The sequence below is a fragment of the Fringilla coelebs genome (assembly GCF_963513975.1).
Source record: "Fringilla coelebs genome assembly, chromosome: 3".
In the NCBI taxonomy this organism is placed as follows: Eukaryota; Metazoa; Chordata; class Aves; order Passeriformes; family Fringillidae; genus Fringilla; species Fringilla coelebs.
The window spans coordinates 25,147,317-25,174,952 of NC_140030.1; the positions used below are offsets into that span (position 1 = coordinate 25,147,317).

General features: G+C 40.0%; 1 protein-coding gene across 1 annotated transcript in view; it reads right to left on the reverse strand.

Moving 5' to 3' along the window:
• HMGCLL1 (3-hydroxy-3-methylglutaryl-CoA lyase like 1) overlaps positions 1-27,348 on the reverse strand; it is a gene marked incomplete at both ends in the record, with an annotated part of 174,807 nt that extends 147,459 nt beyond the window's left edge. Inside the window, 3 exons of the mRNA XM_084202550.1 lie at positions 6,106-6,213; positions 7,135-7,212; positions 27,244-27,348. Coding sequence (XP_084058676.1) covers positions 6,106-6,213; positions 7,135-7,212; positions 27,244-27,348 — 291 coding nt within the window. The remainder of the gene's footprint in view (positions 1-6,105; positions 6,214-7,134; positions 7,213-27,243) is intronic.
• Between the last annotated feature and the right edge of the window lie 288 nt (positions 27,349-27,636).

Below are 27,636 nucleotides of genomic sequence, written 5' to 3' on the forward strand. Positions count from 1 at the left end.
TTTTGTGGTTTTAAAAACCCTAACCCTAGGTGGAACCCTAACCCTAGCTGGAACCCTAACCCTAGGCAGTGAAATCAGCCTAGGGTTAAGGTTGCCTCCCGTGAAAAAGGAGTGGAGGAAGGCAGGTTGTGGCAGTTTTGCCTTCCCCTTGGGATGCCTTTTGCAGCTGCAGTGTGCTTGGAGCTCTGGGCTTTGTGGTCTTCAAAATCCTAACCCTAGGTGGAACCCTAACCCTAAGCCTAGGCAGTGAAAGCACCCAAGGCTATGGCTCATTCTAAGGAAAATGCAGGGTCGGAAGTGATGTTATGGCTGTTTTGCCTTCCCCTTGGGATGCCTTTTGCAGCTGCAGTGTGCCTGGAGCTCTGGGCTTTGTGGTTTTAAAAACCCTAGCCCTAGGTGGAACTCTGACCCTAACTCTAGGTGGAACCCTACACCTAACCCTAGGCAGTGAAAGCAGCCTGGGGTTATGGTCGCCTTGTATGAAAAAGCAGTGGGGGCAGGCATGATGTGGCAATTTTCAGTTCCCCTTGGGATGCCTTTTGCAGCTGCAGTTTCGTCAAAACTCTGGGCTTTGAGGTCTCCAAAACTCTAACCCTAGGTGGAAATCTAACCCTAACCCTAGGTAGTGAAAGCAGCCTGGGTTTATGAGTGACTGCAATGAAAAAGAAGCGGGGGAAGGCATGTTGCCGCCGTTTTTCATTCTCCTTGAGATGCCATTTGCAGCTGCTGTGTGTCTGGAGCTCTGGGCCTTGTAGATTGTAAATCCCTAACCCTAGGATGAACCCTAACCCTAGGTGGAACCCTACACCTTACCAAAGACAGTTTCTAAGGCTAAGGCTGGTTCCAAGGTAAAAGAAGAGTGGAGGAAGGCATGTTGTGGCAGTTTTGCTTTCCCCTTGGGATGCCTTTTGCAGCTGCAGTGTGCCTGGAGCTCTGGGCTTTGTTGTCTTCAAAACCCTAACCCTAGGTGGAACCCAAACCCTAGGTGTAACCCTATATCTAACCCTAGGAAGTGAAAGAGCCCAATGTCTATTGGTTCTTCCAAAGAAAATGCAGGGTAGGAAATGATGTTGTGGCAGTTTTCCATTCCGCTTGAGATGCGTTTTGAAGCTGCAGTGTGCCTGGAGCTCTGGGCTTTCTGGTTTTAAAAACCCTAACCCTAGGTTGAACCCTAACCCTAACCCTAGCTGGAACCCTAACCCTAGGCAGTGAAATCAGCCTAGGGTTAAGGTTGCCTCCAGTGAAAAAGGAGTGTGGAAGGCATGTTGTGGCAGTTTTGCCTTCCCCTTGGGATGCCTTTTGCAGCTGCAGTGTGCCTGGAGCTCTGGGCTTTGTGGTTTTAAAAACCCTAACCCTAGGTGGAACCCTAACCCTAACCCTAGCTGGAACCCTAACCCTAGGCAGTGAAATCAGCCTAGGGTTAAGGTTGCCTCCAGTGAAAAAGGAGTGTGGAAGGCATGTTGTGGCAGTTTTGCCTCCCCCTTGGGATGCCTTTTGCAGGTGCAGTGTGCCTGGAGCTCTGGGCTTTGTGGTTTTAAAAACCCTAACCCTAGGTGGAACCCTAACCCTAGCTGGAACCCTAACCCTAGGCAGTGAAAGCACCCAGGGGCTGTGGTTTCATCCAAGGAAACTGCAAGGTTGGAATTGAGGTTTTTGCAATTTTCCATTCCCCTTGGGATACCTTTTGCAGCTGCAGTGTGCCTGGAGCTCTGGGCTTTGTGGTTTTAAAAACCCTAACCCTAGGTGGAACCCTAACCCTAGCTGGAACCCTAACCCTAGGCAGTGAAATCAGCCTAGGGTTAAGGTTGCCTCCAGTGAAAAAGGAGTGTGGAAGGCATGTTGTGGCAGTTTTGCCTTCCCCTTGGGATGCCTTTTGCAGCTGCAGTGTGCCTGGAGCTCTGGGCTTTGTGGTTTTAAAAACCCTAACCCTAGGTGGAACCCTAACCCTAACCCTAGCTGGAACCCTAACCCTAGGCAGTGAAATCAGCCTAGGGTTAAGGTTGCCTCCAGTGAAAAAGGAGTGTGGAAGGCATGTTGTGGCAGTTTTGCCTCCCCCTTGGGATGCCTTTTGCAGCTGCAGTGTGCCTGGAGCTCTGGGCTTTGTGGTTTTAAAAACCCTAACCCTAGGTGGAACCCTAACCCTAACCCTAGCTGGAACCCTAACCCTAGGCAGTGAAATCAGCCTAGGGTTAAGGTTGCCTCCAGTGAAAAAGGAGTGGAGGAAGGCATGTTGTGGCAGTTTTGCCTTCCCCTTGGGATGCCTTTTGCAGCTGCAGTGTGCCTGGAGCTCTGGGCTTTGTGGTTTTAAAAACCCTAACCCTAGGTGGAACCCTAACCCTAACCCTAGCTGGAACCCTAACCCTAGGCAGTGAAATCAGCCTAGGGTTAAGGTTGCCTCCAGTGAAAAAGGAGTGTGGAAGGCATGTTGTGGCAGTTTTGCCTTCCCCTTGGGATGCCTTTTGCAGCTGCAGTGTGCCTGGAGCTCTGGGCTTTGTGGTTTTAAAAACCCTAACCCTAGGTGGAACCCTAACCCTAGCTGGAACCCTAACCCTAGGCAGTGAAAGCACCCAGGGGCTGTGGTTTCATCCAAGGAAACTGCAAGGTTGGAATTGAGGTTTTTGCAATTTTCCATTCCCCTTGGGATACCTTTTGCAGCTGCAGTGTGCCTGGAGCTCTGGGCTTTGTGGTTTTAAAAACCCTAACCCTAGGTGGAACCCTAACCCTAGGCAGTGAAATCAGCCTAGGGTTAAGGTTGCCTCCAGTGAAAAAGGAGTGTGGAAGGCATGTTGTGGCAGTTTTGCCTTCCCCTTGGGATGCCTTTTGCAGCTGCAGTGTGCCTGGAGCTCTGGGCTTTGTGGTTTTAAAATCCCTAACCCTAGGTGGAACCCTAACCCTAGCTGGAACCCTAACCCTAGGCAGTGAAATCAGCCTAGGGTTAAGGTTGCCTCCAGTGAAAAAGGAGTGTGGAAGGCATGTTGTGGCAGTTTTGCCTCCCCCTTGGGATGCCTTTTGCAGCTGCAGTGTGCCTGGAGCTCTGGGCTTTGTGGTTTTAAAAACCCTAACCCTAGGTGGAACCCTAACCCTAACCCTAACTGGAACCCTAACCCTAGGCAGTGAAATCAGCCTAGGGTTAAGGTTGCCTCCAGTGAAAAAGGAGTGTGGAAGGCATGTTGTGGCAGTTTTGCCTTCCCCTTGGGACGCCTTTTGCAGCTGCAGTGTGCCTGGAGCTCTGGGCTTTGTGGTTTTAAAAACCCTAACCCTAGCTGGAACCCTAACCCTAGCTGGAACCCTAACCCTAGGCAGTGAAATCAGCCTAGGGTTAAGGTTGCCTCCAGTGAAAAAGGAGTGTGGAAGGCATGTTGTGGCAGTTTTGCCTTCCCCTTGGGATGCCTTTTGCAGCTGCAGTGTGCCTGGAGCTCTGGGCTTTGTGGTTTTAAAAACCCTAACCCTAGGTGGAACCCTAACCCTAGCTGGAACCCTAACCCTAGGCAGTGAAAGCACCCAGGGGCTGTGGTTGCATCCAAGGAAACTGCAAGGTTGGAATTCAGGTTTTTGCAATTTTCCATTCCCCTTGGGATACCTTTTGCAGCTGCAGTGTGCCTGGAGCTCTGGGTTTTGTGGTTTTAAAAACCCTAACCCTAGGTGGAACCCTAACCCTAACCCTAGCTGGAACCCTAACCCTAGGCAGTGAAATCAGCCTAGGGTTAAGGTTGCCTCCCGTGAAAAAGGAGTGGAGGAAGGCAGGTTGTGGCAGTTTTGCCTTCCACTTGGGATGCCTTTTGCAGCTGCAGTGTGCTTGGAGCTCTGGGCTTTGTGGTCTTCAAAACCCTAACCCTATGTGGAACCCTAACCCTAAGCCTAGGCAGTGAAAGCACCCAAGGCTATGGCTCATTCTAAGGAAAATGCAGGGTCGGAAGTGATGTTATGGCTGTTTTGCCTTCCCCTTGGGATGCCTTTTGCAGCTGCAGTGTGCCTGGAGCTCCGGGCTTTGTGGTTTTAAAAACCCTAGCCCTAGGTGGAACTCTGACCCTAACTCTAGGTGGAACCCTACACCTAACCCTAGGCAGTGAAAGCAGCCTGGGGTTATGGTCACCTTGTATGAAAAAGCAGTGGGGGCAGGCATGATGTGGCAATTTTCAGTTCCCCTTGGGATGCCTTTTGCAGCTGCAGTTTCGTCAAAACTCTGGGCTTTGAGGTCTCCAAAACTCTAACCCTAGGTGGAAATTTAACCCTAACCCTAGGTAGTGAAAGCAGCCTGGGTTTATGAGTGACTGCAATGAAAAAGAAGCGGGGGAAGGCATGTTGCCGCCGTTTTTCATTCTCCTTGAGATGCCATTTGCAGCTGCTGTGTGTCTGGAGCTCTGGGCCTTGTAGATTGTAAATCCCTAACCCTAGGATGAACCCTAACCCTAGGTGGAACCCTACACCTTACCAAAGACAGTTTCTAAGGCTAAGGCTGGTTCCAAGGTAAAAGAAGAGTGGAGGAAGGCATGTTGTGGCAGTTTTGCTTTCCCCTTGGGATGCCTTTTGCAGCTGCAGTGTGCCTGGAGCTCTGGGCTTTGTTGTCTTCAAAACCCTAACCCTAGGTGGAACCCAAACCCTAGGTGTAACCCTATATCTAACCCTAGGCAGTGAAAGAGCCCAATGTCTATTGGTTCTTCCAAAGAAAATGCAGGGTAGGAAATGATGTTGTGGCAGTTTTCCATTCCGCTTGAGATGCGTTTTGCAGCTGCAGTGTGCCTGAAGTTCTGGGCTTTGTGGTCTGAAAAAGCCTAACCCTAGGTGGAAGCCTTATCCTAGGTGGAGCCCTAACTCTAACCCATGTTGGAACCCTAACCCTCGGCAGTGAAAGTAACCTAGGGGTAAATTTGACTCCCATGAATAAGCAGTGGGGGAGTCATGTTGTGGCAGTTTTCGTTTCCTTTTGGGATGCCTTTTGCAGCTGCATTGTGCCTGGAGCTCTGCGCTTTGTGGGTTCTAAAAAGTAACTCTAGGTGGATCCCTAACCCTAATCCTAGGTAGTGAAAGCAGACTACCGCTAAGGTTGGGTACAAAAAAATCAGTGGAGGCAGGCATGTTGTGGCAGTTTTGTGATTCCCTTGGGTTGCCTTTTGCAACTGCAGTGTCCTTGGAGCTCTGGCCTTTTTGCTTTTCAAAGCCCTAACCGTAGTTGGAACCCTTACCGTAACTCTACGTGGAACCCTAACCCTAATCCTTGGTAGTGAAATCAGCAATTTGCTGTGTTTCTTCTTGAATAAGCATGGGTGTACCATTTTTTTCTCAAAAAAGACCCTAACATAGAGTCCTGGCCCAGGTTGTATTCTCATTTTAAAATGGACAAATTTTACCTGCATTTTGTCAGATATGCAACATGCAAGAGACATTGTCAAAACTGAAGTATTTTCTCAAATTTATCGACTTTTTTTTTTACTTTGTTAATAACTTGCATGCTCCTTGTCATATACAAAGTATTCAAATGCTTCTGAGCAAACAAGTGAGCGATTTCTTTATAAATAGCTTCAATTACATAGATAAATACTGACTTATTTCCATGTTTGCAGTAAATAATTAATTTGCACTAACACACGCTAAAGAATAAACTTGAGGACTAAGCATGAATTTGCAGTTTTAAGCCTCAAATGGAAATGTGGCACTCTAATACCAATGCAGTTTTGCTGCCAATGCCAGAAAGGCTAAGTTTCTGCTGAATTCTACCAATTGTAAAAATTAATTTTGGAAAAATAATAAGAAAATTTTTATGATTCCTCAAAATTTAAGTGAAGTCACTGATAGAGTGTTAGAACTCCAAAATTAGTAATGTGCCTTACTACTACAACATATACAGAAGTCCCAAATTTAGATCTTCCAAGCACATTTGCAAATGTAGAAAATTACATTTCATTTAGAGAAAAAGAAAATAACATATACCACTTTTCTTTTTTACATCAATGACTACTAGTTTTAGTAGAGTAGAATAGAAGTAGGAACAACATTATATTAATGACGTGTCACCATCCCAAATCTTTAGTTAGAACTGAATGTTACATAAATAAGTGGAATGGCATTTAAATTGAAATAGTTGTGAATAGAGCTGATTTTACGTACCTGAGGCACCCATTTGGATGAAACAAAACTTGTCACTTCTATTGCAGGCAGGCCTGTTTTGGAAAGCTGGTTGATTAACTCAATTTTTATATCAGTTGGGACGATCACCTATAGACATGGAGACATACTTTAGCAAAGTATTTCATACATAAGAAAATTTTTTAAATGAAACACTCCGTGTATGTAAGCAATATTTTTTATAAAATAATGAACTACTCTTACACATTTTCCCATAACTCTCCTGTTTCCTGACAGAAGGAAGTATAAGGAAGATACTGGGCAGTATACATGATATCACTCCATTCTCTGTCCATCACAAAAGGAAGCGCTTCTGTCTAACTGGTTAGAGATTTGGCCTCATTTTTTGTTATTAACCAAACACCAAACTAACAAGAACTGACAAAGGAAATACTAACAGTGTGACCAGTGAAAAATGGGAGGAAAAAAGCTCCACAGCTGGGGCAGAGTAACTATTCTGCTAATACCACTAGCATCTCTGGTATCAGTAACAATGATATATGTGAGCTTATCCTCCTGTTTGTGGAAATAGATGACTGTTTCTATACATGTACCCTATAATCTCTTTCAATCCTCTTCCATGCTTTTCTACCAGCCTTCAGGCAAATAATGCTATCAAAAGAGTAATATTTTTCTCCCATGTCTCTTCAGCAGGAAACATGATAAAACCTATTTTACTATCCTTCTACATTAACACTTGAAGCAGAAACACAAGTTACAAAGATAGCCATTGTTTACCAATTATGTCATAGCAGAATGTTATTGACTGACATGACAAATTCCAGTAAAATTAAATGCTGAGTAACAGAAAGACTAGTTAGCCAAGAATAGAAAGAAAATGTATGATCTAAAAGCTGAGCAAATAGGAATACACTTTCATTCTAATATAAAGGTAAGTTATCAATATGAAAATAGATGTATGAAAGAAACATAATTAGCAGGATGTACATGTTCTACACAATGAAAATAACGCTAACATCCACGTCAAAAAAAAAAAAAGAGAAAAGTTACCTTCTCATTTTGTAATCCATCCCTTGGCCCAACTTCTACAATCTTTATGTACTCAGGCAGTCCAGATGCTTGAGGTTCCTGAAATAAAAATCAGTACTGAAAAATAAAACAATTAAGATCAACACCAAGATCAAAAGGTACAGCTTGTACTTGTCCTTTCATATGATTCTGGGTATAAAGTCATATTGTCAACATTACGTTTGGTCAGCACATTTAAAAATCTGTGAGAACATGTTCCACACCTTGATCTAAGGAATAAAAGTTAAAACCAGAAATTAGTGAATGTTCCACTGCTCTTTTGAGATCACAAAGGTTTATTAAAAATGTATATAGAACCATAAATGAACATTGAGTTTTACAGTGAGAAATATTTCCATTTCAAAAATCTTTCCAATGAACAATCCAGCCCTCCAAACTTATAACTTAATGTTCTCAATTTAACTTAACAGGTACTTCTCTGTAAATGTTTGCAAGACCTGGCTATAAATCTGAAAAGAACTTAGCAGTCAAGAAATGTTAGAGATTATTAATGAAAAATGAAAATTATTTCTCTGACTGAAGATAAAGGTTTTAAAAAAGGATTTAAAGGCAAACAAGGAAAGTCTCTAGTAAATAAGAACGAGAATTTTTCAGGTGTAAGAGCAGCTCTGGAAAGGCAGGAAGCTGACAGGGAGAGGAGGGAAGGAAGGCAGCAGTAAGGTCAAAGGGCTAAGGAGAGCATGGGGAACTGGAGGGGGAGGAAGGAGGAATAAGAACAGGAAAGCAGGTGAAGGGAAATGAAACTTCCTTTTTTATTATTTAGCTGCTCTGTGATTGAATCAAGTTGACATGTGTGGCAGTTAATGTAAACTGGGCCTAGAAGTCCTGGAACAGTTCAGAGCAGTTGGCTGGATTGAACCAAAAGCTGTGTGCCCTGAAAAACACAGCCCATGGCTAATTTGGGGCACACTGTCCATGCTCAGGAGTGGACAGGAGAGACACAGGCAGTTTTGCCAGGAGCTCTGGAAATCCCCTGTTTTCTGTATTGCACTGAGGACAGAAGCCAAACCAGTTCTCCATTCCAGTGTTGAAAGCCTGAGCTGGGTTAGCACAAGCTACCTGCAGGACAGCTGCTCCAATCCCCACCACCTCTCCTGGGAGTTTAACACCACTGGAAGGGTGACACTGTCAGCACAGGGGGACAGCTCCTGCCTGTGGGAGTAACCGTTCTCCCAGACTGGGGACAATCTGTAAATACAGCCACTAATCTCACAATGTCCACAATCAAAGGAAAACCCCCTGACTAGTATCATCAGAGTTGTTTAAACCAAATGGCTGCTAATTTCTCCCCAGTAATAGAAAACGAGCATGCGTATGAGCACCCTCGGTTTCTCCCTGCATTCTTGGTGCCTGTGGGCAGTTCTCTGCAGGACTTGCCAAAATGCAATAAATACATTTCAGACCATTTACTGTGTATTTATCTGAGCCCAGTAAAAAGAATAGGAAACAGCTGTATAGCATCTATTTGATCACATGGAACATCTGGTAAGTTGAAACTCTGTCAGGTCCTGCTAAGCCCACACTCACTGACAGTATAAACCTACTTAAATGTGAAGGTAAAACCTTCACATCTGCTGCATATTGTTCCTCTTAAGTTATTTTCACAAATATGGCACTGCTTCAGCACTACAGGCATAAATCTGGGTTATTTCATGATTATCAGATCCTTCTTGTTGCAAGACAAATGCCACAGCTGTGCTATGAGTGAAGCTGGAAAATAAAAAGAGAGCTAAAATAGATTATGTGAACCAAAGCATAATTTAGAGCATGAAAAATGTCCATAAATGTCCACTTCGAGAGCAAAAGCGTTGATTTTCTAGGCCAAATCTTGTAGATCCTATTTAGTGCCTACTGCGGCAAAATTTTGTGAAAATCAAGAGCTGTACTTGTCTTTTCAAAACAGTTCCTACAGCCACATCAGGTGATGTCCACAGCCCTTGGAGTTCATAGGGGTGAAAAGTCTGGAGGGGATATTGCATAAAGTCATTCAAGTATTGGTTTTTATTTTCTATCTGTGATATTACAGATACACAATCTCTTTGAACCATAGTCCAAGCCTCTCAGCCCCTGATTTTCTCTATAGCATTCCTGTTCACTAGTCAGACTCAACTTGAATTCACTGTTCATGGAGTGAGAACACCACTGAGAACCACATAGGAAATGACTCCCACATACTGCAAACTCAAGGCAGTACTATAAACAAATCTGTACACTCTTCAAGCTGATGAACTAACAGCTTAGAGTAAACTTCTTGGTTCCAAGTCCAGAGGAGTCTTGTTTTGCATCATATTTCATCTAATTTTATTTCTGGTACATTGATTGCTCCTATCTTCAATGTCACTCAGTTTCTCCTGTATGGCATCCAATGTTGTACTGAAAATGTCTCCTGACCTTCGATTATCAGCAGATATTAGCACCTTCATCCTTTCTTGTGAAAACTTTTGGACTATCATTACCTTATTTCAGTACAAATATGTATTATCTCCAAAAAAATTATAGTAATGCTATAGAAGAAAGATGCTAAGAAGAAAGAGGAACTCCACCAGCAATGTCTTTCCAGTCTAATAAATCTGCTTTCAACATTATCTCCTATTTCCTCCTCAGCCAGTTTCTTATTCATCTCACACATTCTGCTCTGATCATCCTTCTCCCCAGCATAACTAATAATTTCTCTTATGCTGCATTGCTGAAGCTCAAATAACAAGCAAATCAAAGACAGGCAGAATACTTAGGTTCAGGTCCCTATGTATTTGTATAACATTTATACATTTTACAGTCAATTTCTGCTGGAGAGAACAGAGAAACAAACTGGAGACTATAAGAGTGTGTGTACCATCTTCTGCTAAAGTGATTCCAGCATTTTTCTATGCTGTAGCCCAGGTTGAATCCAAGGATGACTGAACTCCTTGGAATCTCACCTGTCCTGTGAATGAATACTTGGTTGGGACATTCTTCCAAGAGAGAAGGAAATATGTACTTGGCAAAGCTGTTGGGAAGAAAAAGGAGAGTCCACTTTCTAGGAAGATTTCTGATTAGAGTGCTGCATTTGCAGAATATCTGGACATTATTTAAATAACATCTGAAGAAATCACCTGAGCCACGAGTCATATTCTCTGCCAGGCTCAATGCCATCTACACTCACTAGAGAAGCTTCAAGTGCACAGAACACACTGAAGGCTGTAAGAACTTAAGCAGAGTTAAAACACTTCTCTGTTTACTATCTGGATGGCATCAGACCCCAACTAGGACTAGGGCTTCATGACTAGGACTCATTTCCCCAAACTCTGACCAGAGCATTTCAAATGTATACCACACCCTTGGGTAAAAGGAATGATTTTCTGAACCAACAGGACCAACTTAGGAAAATTTCAACACCTTTAAGTATGGCATTAAATGCCCTACAGATAATAATTAGAAAATAGAAATAAATAGAAAAATGCAAACCAGTTTTCATATTTTACATGAATGAGAAATGCTGAACTTTGCAGGAATACACAAGTAGCAATTTTAGTACCACTAAACATGTCAGGTATACAATTATGTTTCAGGAAAAATATTTACTAGATTGAACTATATGAACCATTTTTATGTAACAATATTTGAAAAGTAGTAATGGCAAATACTTGGGTCGACTGCTTATTGAATAATACAGGGTCTCTGTTAAAAAGTAATGACCACCAAAGTATCATGTTTTAAATATCAAAAAGGAAATAGCTGACATAAAAGACTAAGAGCCTGGAAAACTTGTTTTTCCATGTATCAAGCCTTGCCAAGGGAGCACAAAAAGCATATAAAACCACAAAAAAAAATGCCTCTCTCAAAACAGAATGCAGCCAAAGAGTATTTTTAAAAGAAATAGAAAAAGGAAAACCAAACCATTTAGCTTGAGACATTGAATGCCAAATTTCTGTATGGAAACATTTTCTCTCAACTATAAATATCTGCAAATTTAGGTTCATTACAGAAAACCCTAGTAACTTTTAATTAAAGCAGTATAATCCCCCTAATGCAACAATAAATGTAAGAAGATTAAATAAACACACTTTTTAAGCTCTGTCACTACTTCAACTTAAGGTGCTGAGGTTCTTTCAGCCGTCTGATTTTTATTCCATGAAGGTCATTCATAAGGGCAGAAACAGCAATGGCAAATATCACCCAGAGCTTCTCAAAGGTAACTGAAAAACACAGACGTAAAAGAGAAGGATCTGGAGGTTCAGGTCTTTCCAATCCTTCTAAGATAAAGCTCTGCTTTCCTTTTCCACAAGGTGGTGTTCTGGCACAGAGGACAACTGAACAAAGGTAGGTCCATCTTGTACAAAGAATTACTCAGGAAAGCAGTTTTCAACAAGAATCAGCAGGGAGGTGGCATCTTAACTCCATAATGTATACCTGCAGTGACATGGAAAAATGCCCAAAAACTGGGAAAAGGCTCTAAGATAAATAATATGATTGTTGGAAGGAGCACAAAGAAAACTGGTCAATTTTCTGAACACTTAGATGTCTCTAAACTTTACAAGATATAGAGGATATAAACAGGAAGAAATTAAAATCCTTGTTCACATAGTTCACACTACTAGAAGGCAGATAGAAAACATATTAATTCCCAGCTTAACTAGAGAAGAAACGGAGAAGATTCAAAAGACAGTGGGATGCACCTGAGGAATATCCCTCACTAAAGATAGACTGAGTATTCATTCTTGAACTTTTGCTGCATTCTGCTGACATGACCACTGGGAGAAGAGTAGCCATGAATGGACCATGACTAGCAAAAGCCTTGAACCCCTGAGAATCTTTCATCACGTGAAGTTTTCTTATTATACCATTCCATATTCATGACCTGAATGTTAACACAGACATACCACAAACAAAGCAGTTATAGCAGAGTACAAAATTCCACTGAAATCCCAGATGCATTTCAATAAAAGCAATATGCAAGATAACACTTAGGACTCTCCATATTGTTTCTGATGCTGACTAAGTAAGAAAATGAAATGAAAAAACTGATCCTGGGCTATAAACTAGGATGTCATAGATAAAACAGAAGCCTGCTTAATAAGTAGATATATTCCTACTTCAAAAAACAACTCAATCAACTGGAGATTATCCATTGGATGGCAAAATAAAAAATCCAAGTAAATCATTACAGAATAAAATTAGTTAAGTGCAGAGTGCACCTGGAATAAAGCAAATAATCGTTGAGGTCAGAAGGTTTGTTTGAGCTTATGAAAGAGTAGTGATTTACATATATCCGGGGATTGTCTGAACTGGGAGAGAACTCACTGTAATGATTTCTATGGTAAAATTATAGCCCTAATATTCTACTGTCATTCACATTAACTATTAAATTCTATATAATCTGCTAGTATACTACTTATTGTTGCAGAGTTGTTTACAAAAAAACAATTAATATGAAAATGTAAGAAATATAATTTTAAACAAAAATGAATTTAACTGAATCATGAGACTTATGCTCATCAATGAAACATGGCCAACTGAATGAAGCCACTTCTCAGCACTGTCAGCAATGGCCAAAAGCTTATCCAACAATGCAGCAAACAGCAGGGGCACAGGTCAGATGGCTAAGTGCAGGTATCCTTGTGCATTTGGGATGCATCTGACTTGATCTCTAGCCATTGAGCCAGAAGGCATGAGTCTCCAGTAAATCCTATTCTATGCTCATGTTGCTGGAGTGGCCAGTTGTTTGATCTAATCCTGTTTACAAAGAGGATTTTAATGGTAAAGGCAAAAGTGATAAAGTACAAATAATATTAACTAATAAACAAAGAAAAACCATTACTTTTATTTAGAAAATATAAATTAGGATTTGGAAAAAAAGAATTCTGTCAAGTATTCTGATGAGCTGGCAAATCAAAAGGTAACAAATGACATTACTGTGAAATGCCCAAAAGACTGGGAAAAAATCGGTTACTGTGTTAAGAATACTATTACACAAAACTGGAATATTCAAGTCACATTCAACTACACTACTCATGTTACAAATAGTTACAAATTTCAAAAAACAAAAAATCATCTATAAATTACTATTCTTTTTGAAAATCCTTTACAACAGGTCTTCCAAAGCCACAGTAGATCTAGCAAAGGTATTCAGTCTGAGGTTAAGAAACCTCAGCTAGCATCAGTCCAACAAAGAGGATACTAAGTCATTTCAGAGCATCTCTTTGGAGCAACTGGCATGATCTCTATTCTTCTGCCCAAACTACAGCCTAGAAGCAAATCAGACCAATTTAATTCTTGCCTTCTTGTTTTTCCATGACTCCCTGTAAACAGAGTATTCACATCAATCCAGACCTAGACCCATGGGCTGACTTTGCAGTTTGACCCTGTATCCCTCTTATCACTAGTGACCTGCCTGACAGGCACAGGGTTGCGTGGCCAACTCTGTTTACCACCACTGGACTAAAACCTGACCATGATTCACTGACCTGAACTCCCAGATGTAACTTGGGACCTCCCTTAACACCACAAACTCACCCAATGACATGGACTTGTGCTTGAACCCCTTCTAGGGTACACCCTCTAGGCCTACACTTCTCACCCCACCTGGCTCCTGTGGGACTGCCTGTTACCAGCCTCAGGTCCCTCCCTTAGGGAGCTGCTGGCCTCCCTACTCCCTGACAGAGAAATTTCTTATTCTAGAGTTCATTGTAATATCTGAACCTTGTTCCTTAACATCCAATTCAGATATATACTCCTTGAGTATTTCTTTAACCCAAGCCAAGCAGGCTGGGATTAGAATGCAGCCTATTTCTCCCTTCTTTGACCCTTTCTACCAGTTGCACCTAAAACAAAAGCATAGTAGTTGTTAATGCTTAGCGCCCTAAGAATAAGCTTTGTTGATGAAGGCCAGAAATATCACACTTTTCAGATTAGAGTAGCAGCATATACATCTGAACATTAATGCTTTGAGTATTAACTCTCTCTGATTTATATTCTTATCCACTGGAGGCTACAGCTATCAGATGCTATGACAGTAATCCCAAAGAATAATGTTTTATTCAAGCAACAAACAAGGGTTTGATAAGGAAAAATACGCCAAAATTCAACTACTAGTAAAAGAGCTCTGCCTGACACAGAAACAGAATCATGGTTATAAAAGAGAAAATTTAAGCATAATATGCAATTGTACTAAATCACCCATCACATAGACAATTGCCACAGAGGTACTAAGTTTGCAAACCAATTTCACAGCACAGTACTTCCCTGGTCTTAGCAAAATGCAGTGAGATGTAGCAAAACAAATAAGGAACTCCTTTCTAGAAGAAAGAACGTTTCTTTCAGACAAACACAAAACAGCACATTTTCTAAAAAGCTACAGAATTAATAAATCAATATAATCTCTGTCTGCAGGAGTCTGAGAGAGGGAACAGGAGGAATTCCTCACTTCCCAGAATATTTTCCTTTGTATTAGATCAGAAGAGATCAACTCTCACATGCTTTGGGTGAAACACCTGATGATTATTTTCTATGACTTGCAGTTTACTCTTTTGCTTACAGTGAATGTTCTTAACAGATAGGAAAATAGAACCTGCAGATGCCTGCAGCTGCAGGACACAATTTACCTCATATAACCAATTGAAGTGAACTCAGCTTGATCTATGAACACACTGAAAGCCTGGAACTGTCTTTTTTGTTTAATTTAGAGTGTAGTCATATATTGGAATACTGTTTGGAGGTGTCTACTTTCACTTTTATTTTAAAAGCATAAGAATAAAATGTAATAATAATACATTTTTGAATGTATGAGGGTGAAAGTTGTTTTCTGTTGTACTTGTCATATCACAGGGCAGACTAAACTCAAATTCCTTCTTAGGTTATTGCTAATTTTCCCCTTCCATGAGGAAGTGCAGAGTTCGGAAGTAGTAAACAAGCTTAAAGATTCTTCACTGGTTTTTTTAGCGTGTCATGGGTTTGGAATGCATTCTGAAACTACTACTTTTAGTCAAAGAAATGACATGTGTTACCGTACTGATCTTGCAACAATATTATTCTATATTTCTTTATGACTTTCTCAGTTTCTTCATAAACTAGATTTTCTTCTTGATCTCTCCATTACACAAAATGTAACAGTGTCTCTTTCAAAACTGATGAGCTACACTGAACTACTATGCCAGGCAAGTGTTTTTCCAAGTTGCAGGATATAAAGACATGAATTGTTAGCCCAAATTCTTTAGCTTCAGTCTGATTTAATCCTTGCTTTGTAAGTTTTCATATATGGCTTTCAACCCCCAAAACTGTACAAAGCATATCTGGTGAAATGATAGCACACAAACTAACTGGTGGTGTTATCTCAGGCACACAGTAAAGGCTATGAAGGATAGAAAATCAATAAAGCAGTATTTCCCACTTTATAGAACAGTCAGGAGCAAAATCTATTAATATACACATTCAAAAGAAACATGCAAGTTTTGCATAAAATACAATTACTAATAGTATTTCAAATTATATAAATAAATATGGGGAAATGCAAGCATATAATGATCAACATTTAAGATTTATTATTAATTAAGACATTTCATTGTTATTTTTATAACTCAATAGGAACAAAGCCAGTCAAAGTGTACTGGAAAATATCTATGAAGCAATTTTGATGTGAAGATAGTTACAGACCCCTAGAAGTTTTTCCCTTTAGTAAGCAAAGGGAAGAAATGTGAATTATATACATTGAATTATACACATTACACATTTTAAATTGATCATCAAAATCATGAGAGTCCATGCTACATTCCAACTATGAGGCCAAGGACAACTTACTACATGTCAGTATAGAGTCACAAAGACATCTCCTGTGGTCATGGCTTAAAATTTACCTAATGCAAGCTCCAGTGGGTCCACAGCCTGCCATATTCCACAGCCATATGGTAGACTAACAAAACAGCTGTTCTGACAGCTCTTCAAAGAAGGAAGTCTCAGGAACTGGAGTCTGAGTGTCTAACAGACATGTCCAATTCTCTGCAATGATGTTGGATGCTCTTAAAAAAAAAAGAAGCAGCATTACAGGACAAACAGAAAGATAAAATCAAGCCCAAAGATTGTTCACTACCTTTGAAAACAAAAAACCTTCTTTAATATTCATGTCTATATTTTACAAGAATTCATTCATAACCTGACAACAAAAATGACAGACTACATTTGCCAAATAATGGCCTCCTGGATGAGACTGAACTTTCTGAATTATCACTGATGACTTGACACCTTCTAGAAAACATTTGTTGCTGTGTAGAGTACATGGAATAGCAGACATTTGAATACCCAAATTTCAGCCAACAGTTCATGCAACCTAAAATAGCACATAGATGTGCTGAAGTCACAGACAATTTTTGATAACTTGAAAAATAATGATTGAGGAATCTATTAGTAGCATCAGGTGGTAGCAGAGACATAGACAACCACAGTTAGACTTGTGTTACAATGAAATCAAGAATAAATGGTACTAGAGACCTCTATTATTAGCAGGAGGCCAACTCAGCCAGTCACTTCAGCAAAAATTAAAAATGTATTTTCAGGACATGGTGTATACATTACCTTTTTCTATTTCCCAAAATGCTTCCCTTGGCTAACAAGCAGCATTTCTCCATTAACCAAGCTGATTTACAGCCAACTCACTTTCATCCATATCCCTATCTTGGTCAAAGCCTGGAAAAGCAATTATACTCTGCCATCTGGGCTGGATGAAAAGGATACAGAGAACAGAGATCAACAGCATACTGATGACACTGGAGCCAAAACCTCCCACACTTTCCTTTACTATTATTTATGGTAATAGTATTATGGTGTGTATGGTGTTTTACAGGCAAGACTAAAGACAGAATTCTAGAAGGGAGAAAGAGTGGTGTTTTTCCACACACATTGAAAAAGCAGAGGCATGATCATCATTACAAATTCAACATGTGCAAATAATTTGCTCTTTAAAATACTTTGGGATATCAGTGGGGGGGGGTGGGGGAAATGAATATACTGCCCATCCACCCTATCAGGTAAGTCTCTCTAAATAACTCATTGCCAACAGAAGTGAGTTATGCATAGATCTTTAAGACTTAAAATCAAAAGCTGAAAGTAAATCAACTATTCTCCATTACTATTGCAATCAACATAATCTCCTGTGTCCAAAGGCTGGGCCTAAAAGATGCAGTAAATAATGAATTTAAGTACAGGTGGCCCACCACCATGTTTTCCATAGCTCTCTTTCCAAAAGATACTGATTAAAATGACAGTATTTTAATGGCTATTTATTTCATCATTGTTGGCAACTCATCCTTCAGAAGAATTTGTGATTTATAAACTTCTTAGGAAAAATAACATCTGTAAAGTGTTACCATAATAATTTCCCAATAATGGTAAGGAAATTATAACTTTAACACGACGCCATTCATGATGTTTTAAAAATCTTTCATTTTCACTATAAAATTAGTCAAATGTGTCAAATTGTTTTCTTCCTATTTTGTTGAAGATAATTAAAGGTATTAAAAAATGTCCTTACATGAAATTTAAGAAATGTGTCATGGAAACCTGAACACATTGAAGTGAAACAAATAGAAGAAAAAATACTGGTACTGGAGGAACTACGACAAAGATAAAATCAAATTGGGAATATATCACTTCAGACTGTTTCAGAAGATTAAGGGTTGTCTTGGCAAAACAAATCATTATATTTCTCAAATTTTATTGCTTTCACTTCCAGACTTTGCAGATTTAGGAAGTTTGTGTGGCTTTTTTTTAAGCCTTCATATTCTGAATATTCTGAATAAGTGCTCAACTGAGGAGAAAGAAATCTATGTAGTTGTAAAATTCGTAATAAGACCAGTATTAACTAAGGACAAAAAAAAGGGAAAAATATCTAATAGTAGTAGATACTTTTGCTGTACTAATATTTGCTGTACTTTATTTTACTGTGACACATAAACTCAACAGAGGGATATTTTCAATGACTGAAAATAGATAATAATAGTTATGGACTAAATGGTAATGCAGCCAGACCACTCATTAAGCTCAAAATATCCTGAAATGTTCTTAATTATAGGACTCAACTGCACTTTAAAAAGCCTTCAGTATCTACACAATTATGTCTATAGGAGTCCTACGTCTGTGCAGTCAACGTATATGTTTACATAAAATGTCTTAAGGTTCCCTCAACACAGCATACAGGACACAGGACCTGTGGCTTTTTGGAAGCTGGAGATAAAGGAGGATATTATAGGGCATCTTAAATGGCATCATAAATGAAACATGGCCAACTGAATGAAGCCACTTCTCAGCACTGTCAGCAATGGCCAAAAGCTTATCCAACAATGCAGCAAACAGCAGGGGCACAGGTCAGATGGCTAAGTGCAGGTATCCTTGTGCATTTGGGATGCATCTGACTTGACCTCTAGCCATTGAGCCAGAAGGCACGAGTCTCCAGTAAATCCTATTCAATACGTGCCAATCCTATAAGCCATCTCAGCTACCTTAGGGCATCTCACATGGCACCAGACAAGAGTGCCTAGGAGATTGAATCAAGTTACAAATATCAAAAAATGGCAGAGAGACAAGAGAAAATTCTCAGTCACCAGTTGATTTCTCTTTGCATAGTCAACAGCCAACTGGCTTAGTAGCTTAACTTTCCACCATCTTCATTCATCCCATTCTGGCAAAAGTGACGTGCCAAGGCCAATGAACTGGCCTGTACCCTGTCTTCTCTTTCCCCAATAAAATATTCATGTACACTACTTTACTTACTATGAAGCTAGTATATAGTTCAATTCAAATTATGTTTCCAGGGTTTTAAAAATTCAGATGTGATCAGCTCCGTATTCTGTTCAATAATTTCCCTAATCCCAGTGTTCCACATGATACGCCTTCATCACTTAACTTGTTCCTCCATTTCTCACATACTAACACCTATATTTAATCTCATCTTAACTACTTGCATTAAAAGTAAGCCCTAAAGCCACATACAGTTCCTTTCCAGATGCTGCTGTTGAATTATTTCCCTATGGGTTTCACCTAACATTCCGGCAATGTCCTCTGGCGCTTCAGTCCACACATCCCATCCATTCAAAGCCTTTAAACTTCTTTTTCCAAGAAACTCATAAACTAACACCTTTATTCCCATACAAAACAGCTAACATCTGTGAACAAAAAACCCCACTCAAACAAAGAAGAAATGTCTACCCAGCACAGTTTTTTCACCAATGCACCTTTTAGCAGTTTCTGCATGTAATAAATCTGCGCTTTTGTCACAAGAGCTGCTGAGAATGACTCTCATAAGAATATTTAATCCAAATAAATTCAAATTTAATGCCACAATTGGAGTAACTTTCATTCATTTACACCAAACTGTAAAATAAATCTCCATTTAGCAAGGGAATTATCTAAAAATAATATCGGCTGTAACAACATTCCAACAGTAAATATAATTTCCTTCTTATCACCTGCAGTATTTTTCTCATGTCTTGCAATATTGGAACTTTGTCCCAAATGTTAATCAAAATCTTCACCGTTGACATGATACCTAACCCAGTTAAGTGATAAAAGTTAGGGGAAAAAAAGCTATGAGGTGATTATTTCTAACTGTAATAACTTAAGTTTGAAAGGCAACCCTTAAAACTGTCCGTGGAAATAGTGTTCTGAAATGTAAACCATGCATTAGCAGTTTTCCTCTGAAGTGACTGATTAAAAGACCAGATAATAAAATATGTGTCTCATTAATAATACCTTATATAATAAAGTTCTTATTATTCGTTGTATTTAATGTCCCCATCAGCATATTACAAAATAGAAAAAATTCTTCATCTCTACTTCACTGCTTAATTTTAAAGCGCGTGCACCACTGTGACATTTCTACCCCAAAAGGGCTATATAAGCGTACATTAACACAGCAGTAATATTTCCCTTTCACAGAAAAGCAAAAATGCTGAATTTGTTTTACAGGTATTTAGCACAGTATGAAAGTCTGATTTTGATCATACTCTTATCTCAGAAATTTCTGATCAATCAAGAAAGCAACTTCTCTCAGAATTCCAATAAGTTTTCCTAGGTGACAGAAGATAGATGGATTAGACAGACGGAACCTTTTCCTACAATATTCAGCGCAATTTTTATTCCCACACATAAAATTATTATTTTTCTGTTCTAGCATTTTCTGAGGATCAATTAATTGATGAACCTTACTGAGTGAATAGTACTTCATAACATTGTATGTCAAGGTCCACATCTGCATTATCGTGTGCACCAGCAAACTTTTAGGGTGGCACATCCTGTCACGTAAGTTCAAAATACCACACAATTATCATCTATCTTGTTAAGTATACATTTGGGGGAAAAGAAGAAAATATTATACCTTTGTTAAATGAATGAGAGAGATAAACAATAGAAGAGAATGCAACACAGCCTGAAGTACTAAATAACTACTTTTCTGAGGCTCTCCACAGTTTCTTTAAACATAACTTCTTTCATACTTGACACATTAAAGATTCTCAATAGACTTCAGTTCCTAAAATTTCAGAGAACCATCACCTTTTTTAAACACCTCAAATATCTATGTAGTGAAAGAAGCAAGGATGACGAGAAGTAAGGATAACTCAGCTTTATCTCTGGACTGTACCTACACTGCAACAGTTTTTGCTGCATAGAAGTCATAAACGGGATTGCAGCAAAAAGCAGATATGGGGTCAGAATAAAAACTTCTTGTGCATTTTTTCAATTACCAAATTTGCAAAGCAAATCCTTTACAATATTTCCACCTTCATTATAAAAATTTTAAATTCACTTAATAATACCAGTATAGCATAGATGTCTAACAACTAAACCATTTACAGGCCAATGGTATAAAAAACCTGAAAGTCAGTGACTCAGCTTAGGGCAAACCTACCCTTTATCAGCTTCTGAACTTCTAACATCCTGTTTGGCACCCCTAACAAAACAACTACTCAGACTTTTCAGACTCACTCTCTTCAATGTTCTTGAGATCTTACTCTGCAGCACGTAAAATACCTGACTGAAAAAGTTGGCATGAGTCTAGTGACTTGCTCTTCTGAAGGGGAAACTCCTCTTGACTTCAAAGACCATTTTAGAAAGAGCTCAGCATTGCACTCCAGTTCAATTCAGTGGGAGGGTGTTTTATTTATTACCTTCAGTGTCAGCATATATCATATATCATTCATCATTTCGAAATTCAACAAGAAAAAACAGTATGCTGATACAAACTCCATAGATTGCTATAATTTAAATTATAATTTCTTCCACTTAATCATTCTATTTATTATATATATTTAATAATTATATTTACATAATATATATATAAAAATACATTATTTCTATTTAACAACTTAGTATGCCTTAAATCTTATGAAGACTAAGAAAATAAATGTTCCTTGGAATCTGCAACAAAGCAAAAAAAAAAGTCCCATTTTTGGGACATTCTTGTAATGCATTCACTGAGAAAAAGATCCATTTAATGAGCTCTGTATTGACATGGCCTCTGCATATGGAAGAATACAGAAGGGCTGGAAGAATGTAGGAGTGGAAACCAGGAACTTCAGTGATCACTCTTAGCAATCCATTATTTGGTCTTAGGTTATACAAATGACAACACAAGGTCAGGATGAAAATACAGAATGAGGTAAAAATGGTGGACAAAGGGAAGAGGGAAAAAAAGATCTTTGCCCAATGAAATTAACATACTTTCTCTATAAAGATTTCATTAAGTATCTTTAAATAGTGCCATCCATTGAAAGAGTTAAGAAACAAAATCTGCAACACAAAGTCCAGGAAAACTACCTTGTTTTTCCTCTACTTACATGCAATTTTCATCAGATTAAAAAAAAAAAAGGGTATAAAAATGATGTATGGTAATTGTCACAGTAAATTAATAAACTTGCAATATTGTTGTGAGCAATTTTTTATAGTACTTCTTAGCTTGATAAATTAAATTAAAAAATGAAAATAGCATAAATAGTTATTTGATGAGAGCCTGCAAATGTTAATTTATTCCTGGAATATATAATTACATGGAGATAAAAAGAATATGAAATACAGTATGTCTTAAATCAGCTGCTCTGAGGTGTACCTAAAAGACTCAAATAAAAGAGATCTGCTGTCTCCTCCCAGGCTGCATAATACCATATGCCTCATTTCTTATGCTGTAATTTTAATCAAGAATCAAACATAAGTGAGTAAGACATATATAATTGTCACATGGACTGTGGGTTTTGTTGTTATTATTGAGTTAATTTAAAAATAAATTTGAGAGGTTTCTAGCATATGTTAAAAACATGACAATCTGTTACAAAATCTAAACTAGCACATTAAAACTGAAAAAGTAAGACACTTGTGTGCATCTCTAGATCCAAGAGTGTCATGCAGTGAGGAGATGAGGGAATCTTAGTCTGTGCATTTTCAGTCTGGATATTTAGGCACGTAGCACATAAATCATTGGAATCAAGGCTCTGAAACAGAAGTTAGCTGTCTAAATCAGAGGACCCAAGTTTTTGCTCATTGTTTTATGTATTTAGCACCTGGCATTTCTTTTCCTCCTCGGTTATAAAACTTTCCAATGGTAATATCCTGAACAACTGTTAATGATTCTGGATATTGAACTCCATATGACAGCCTAAGTCTGTGGCAGAAATCCTACAACATAACATAGCACACGTTAGCATTATTTAGACAGATAACATTTCTAGAGTCACAGCTACATCCAGCAAAATAAAAGACTAGAGTCTTATTTTTGCCTTATTTTTGCTTCATTTGTTTTAAGTGTAGGTAGCCCTCACCAAACTGACTCCTAATATATTCTTATTTTACTATATATATACCCCTTAGTACACCTAGCCAGTAGTACATAAATGCAACAGTTTAAGAAAAAGATGCTTACAATTTAGCTATATTTAGCCACTACCCTCTTGCAGAGTAGAATTCCCCAGTTTAAAGCAGCAGATGAGTACTCACGCTAAAGTTGACACTCTAATCTTAACAAAGTACTGTAACACATGCAATGTACTTGCATTGACATGCAATGGTCTCTTTTAAAACATTTAAATATCTATCCTCTATTCCTTATTATAATCATTAAAAGTTCTTAAAAACCAAATAATTTTCCCTACTATGGAAACCACATCATATAATCCTTTTAGTAAACCTAAATCATATCCTCATTACTGTGATTACAAAGCTCCTGAAGAATTCCACCAATGGGAAATTTGTTTTTAAATTTCTACTTTATATTTATTATACGGACTGAGTATGTGTGTGTTTGTGGGTAACAACATCTTCCTTTACTTTAAACAGCTAATTCCTCTTCTTCCCACCCTACCCACACATCCTCCAGGTCTTAACACTAGATATCAAACAAACCCAAGACATTTTACATTTCACGTCCCTTTTCCCAATCAATGTTCCCAAATCATGTTCCAATTCCAGTGGTGCAAGACCTAATTTATCCTAGCTGGAATTCAATTTCTTGAACATGACTAAAATGGAATAGATACTGTTTCTTTGCAATGGCATTAACACCTCCCTGTTTGATGGGAAATACTTGATCTACTCTATATGACAACCTAACTTGATTTTTTTTAACAGCTATATTGGCAGCTCATAGTCATACTATGACTTGTGAGGATTCCAAGGTTCTTCTTCAATCTCTTCTAAAGATAAAATCAAAGTTTCTAGTTTGGGTTATAGGTCTCAAAGCACCTAATCATTCTATATCCTGAAATTTCATCCCAGTCTTTAATACTTCTTTAGCCATCCAGCCCTTCCCTGCTGTGTCCTTAGCATATTCCTAATGCATCAAAACTCCATTCCAGCCTACATGAAAATATAACATTAAGTCTGTAGGATAAGACCAATAAATGTCAATTACTCTCAGACCATCTCTTCTCCATCAAGAAGATTCCTGCTAAACCAGAGGACACCAGCAGCAGATAAACACCTTCCCTGCTGCTCAGCCTGAGCATTTCACAAAGCAGACCACAAAGAACATTACATACTCTGGTCAAATCCTGTGAGTCACCACCAGTAATGACCTTGATCTCTGCAGAAATCTTCCCAATACTGCAATACCTATGGCCACCTTTTTTCTCCATAGATGCCAGCACATTTTACAGTTCTGATATAAATCCATGTCTTTAACAAAATCTTATGTGACTACAGCTCTTATTTAGTAAAAATAAACCAGACTTTTAATATTAAGTTAATCAGACCTGTTAATAAAAACCATATACGTTAGGGTAATGCTAAGAAAATGAAGCTGAACTGTATTCCTTGTATGAAGCATTACAGAAGCGTTCTGAAGCAAGCAATTAAGAAATAAAGAATATGAGAAAGATGAACACACTGCAACAGCAATGTGGTGTCTCATTGACCAGTCAGGTGTTGCTGATGCAATACAGAATAGTCTAAATAAGACTGAATTAGGTATTGGTAACTTCTACAAATACGTAGTAGAAAATTCTATTTACTGTCCATTTGGCCCCCTAGCCAAATTACCTATTACTTTTCATCTCTCATTTTTAATAACTTTACTACTCAAGCAAGTGTATCTTTTAAAGTCAAACATTGTTCTAAAAATACCACAAAAATGTGTGGCTTAATGAAACAGAAAAAAGAAGGTAAAACAAAGACTAAGAACCCACTTACTCTAGAAGCCATTATTTCACCTCCAGTAGAGCTTCAAGTGGTTCAACCTGGACAGGACTACAAATTAGTCAGCACAGTATATAACCAAATTATTATATATTTGGGGTCTTTAGACAAAATAGAATAATAAATAGAATGATTTTATTTTTACAAGAGCCCTGGCAACAACATTTACATTTTACTTGGTGGTTAAAGAAAAATCCTGAGGAACTCCTGAAAATATTTCAGCAAGTAAATAAACTCTTTATTTTTATCAGCCACAAAAGCGTTATTTCTGGGAAACTGTTCTTGTACCTAAACCCTCTTTCCTATTTTATTCCTTAGTGTGCTCTCATAAATATCATTGCAGTGGTGCTGCCATAACTATCTTGCATATGATGGTCATAAAAAAAAAAGACCAACAAACCTTTTACAACCATTACTTGAGCCAGTATAGTTATATATCATGTAACAAGGAACACTTTTTTTCTTGAATGGGATTGGTATGGGATGTACTCCTACATAAAGAAAACCTTTGTGGGTTATCTAAGAATCCATGTGAGAAATATGGAAACTTTAACAGATTGATGTAAAATCACAGCAAGGTAATGCAGAAGCAAATGTGAAAAAACATGAACAATGACCAATTCTAGATTTAATTAGTCTACTGTGCAGCTTACACCCACATCAATGTGCATGGGGAAGATGCTTGCTGTATATTCTCATGTTTGCTGTTTACTGATGAAGCCATCCTTCTGTATCCTTGGAGAGAAGATTTTTCTTTCCTTGAAGAAAAATGGTAATGAAAATAAAAGAGCACTGCAAAAATTAAGTAAAATGATCCATAACAATAAATAAAACTTTTTTTCTTAGAAGATGTTAATGATTGTTTTTAACTGCAAGCCCACCCTGTTGCAAAAGACTTTTCAAATGCTTCATCTGATAGGGGGAGAGAGACTGACACAATCAAGTAGCATATCAAGTTATTTTGAAGGAAACTTTTAAAAAATGTTCAGATCTTTTGAAAGGAAATGATGCACCAAAATGTAGCAAGGGCACATGAACAGAATTATAGTGCTTTGCTTCAGGCCGAGTACATAAAAGTCCATTAATTCTATTTTAGTTCTTTACCATAAAAAAAAAAATCCACTTAAAAAAAAAAAGTTGATTTTTTTTCCCCCAAAAATTTAATGCTAGATAGACACTATTCCCAAGGAAATATGATAGCTGGAGGCTGTATGGGGCTTACCTATACAAAGCCCTATGCTCACAACAATGTGCTTTGAGATATGAGGCTCAGAGCATCTGACACAAAATTAAAATACGGCCAGTTTTCATACCACTCAGAATATTTTTCATCATCTCTCCACCTCTGAAGACACATTGCTACATAGGAATTAAATTTCACTTCCAAAGAGTAGATAAAAATGGAAGATGATCCCACCACCTATCTGAAAACAGAAGAAAGATGGAACAAACAAGAGCTGCTCTTAAAAAAAAGTAAATTAAAAATCCATTTAAGTACAGTTTGAACTATTTTGTTCTAGGCTTGGCTTATGTTTTTAAAGGTTCGAAGCACTGACTGATTACTGGAGCTGGAGTTGGACTGAATGACTGTTCAGAGAGGATATGCTGGTAACTTCGCTTCACTTCTTCCCCTGCAAAGCCACGTATAGGACGGTCATGGCCTTTGCTGTTGATTTCGCAGCCTGCCCGGGTGCCTCAACAAACCTTCACTCCCTGCAGCCACGGTCCACATCTGCTCACAGCTGATAGACAGGAGGATGAGCAGCCACCTTCACTCACCCTCCGTGACTGCACCCGGCTCTGCCTCCGCACCCCTACGGCTCCAGTGACTCTTCCCTCGACAGCAAACGCGTGGGAGCAATGCAAGCTGCGTGGCGCAAGGGCAGCGCCGTGACCCCGCCCAAATAAATGCGTCTCACCCTGCTCTTTTATCATTTTCACACGGTGAACGATCAAGCGTGGCGAGGACCACTGCTGAGGGGGTTTGCCACTGCCTCACCGCTGCCCCAGCACCACGCACCTGTGTTCGCACTGCCTGGCACACGGTGTAACACCGGCCGTGTGCTGGAACACTGATCAGACACACACCCCAGCGGTGCGGGGCTGTGGGTAAGGGCCTCCCGCCTCCCCCGCTGTTCCGGCCAGGGCGGGAGAGGGGAGAGAGGAGAGAGGGGAGAGAGCCGGGCGCTGCGGGCAAGCAGGGGCAGCAACGGCGCGGGTGACGTGCCTGAGGGGCGATGGGGCGGTGAGGGGGCGGCGATGGGGCGGTGAGGGGGCGGTGAGGGGGCGGCGATGGGGCGGTGAGGAGGCGGCGAGGAGGCGGCGAGGGGGCGGCGAGGGGGCGGCGGCGCCCCGTCCTCCCCTTGGTGGCGGCCGCGCCGCGTCGGGCCGGCCCCGTCCCATCCCTTGACCCGCGCCGGGCGGTACCTGCGCGGGGTGCGCGGCCGCGGGCGGCTCCGCGATCCACAGCTGCTCCTTGAGGAGGTGCTGGTAGCTGAGGCAGTGCTTCAGCGCGGACGGCACCGTGCCCATGGCTCGCCCGGCAGCCGCCGCCGCAGGGTGGGCGCAGCCTCCCGGCCCGCGCGCGAGCAGCCCCGCGATTGGCGGAGCGCGAGCTCCGCCGCGTCCCCTCCCGCGCGGCTGCGGCGGCCGCCGCCTCACGCCCGCCGGCCCCGGGGCTCGCCCGGTGCCTCTCCTCGCCCTCTGCCCCCCCCATCGCCTCCTGCTCCTCCTCGCCTTCTGCCCCTTCTCGCTTCCTGCCCCCTTCGCCTTCCTGGATGAGGAACCGAGCAGTGGGTGGCCGCGCTCGCTGCGGCCTCG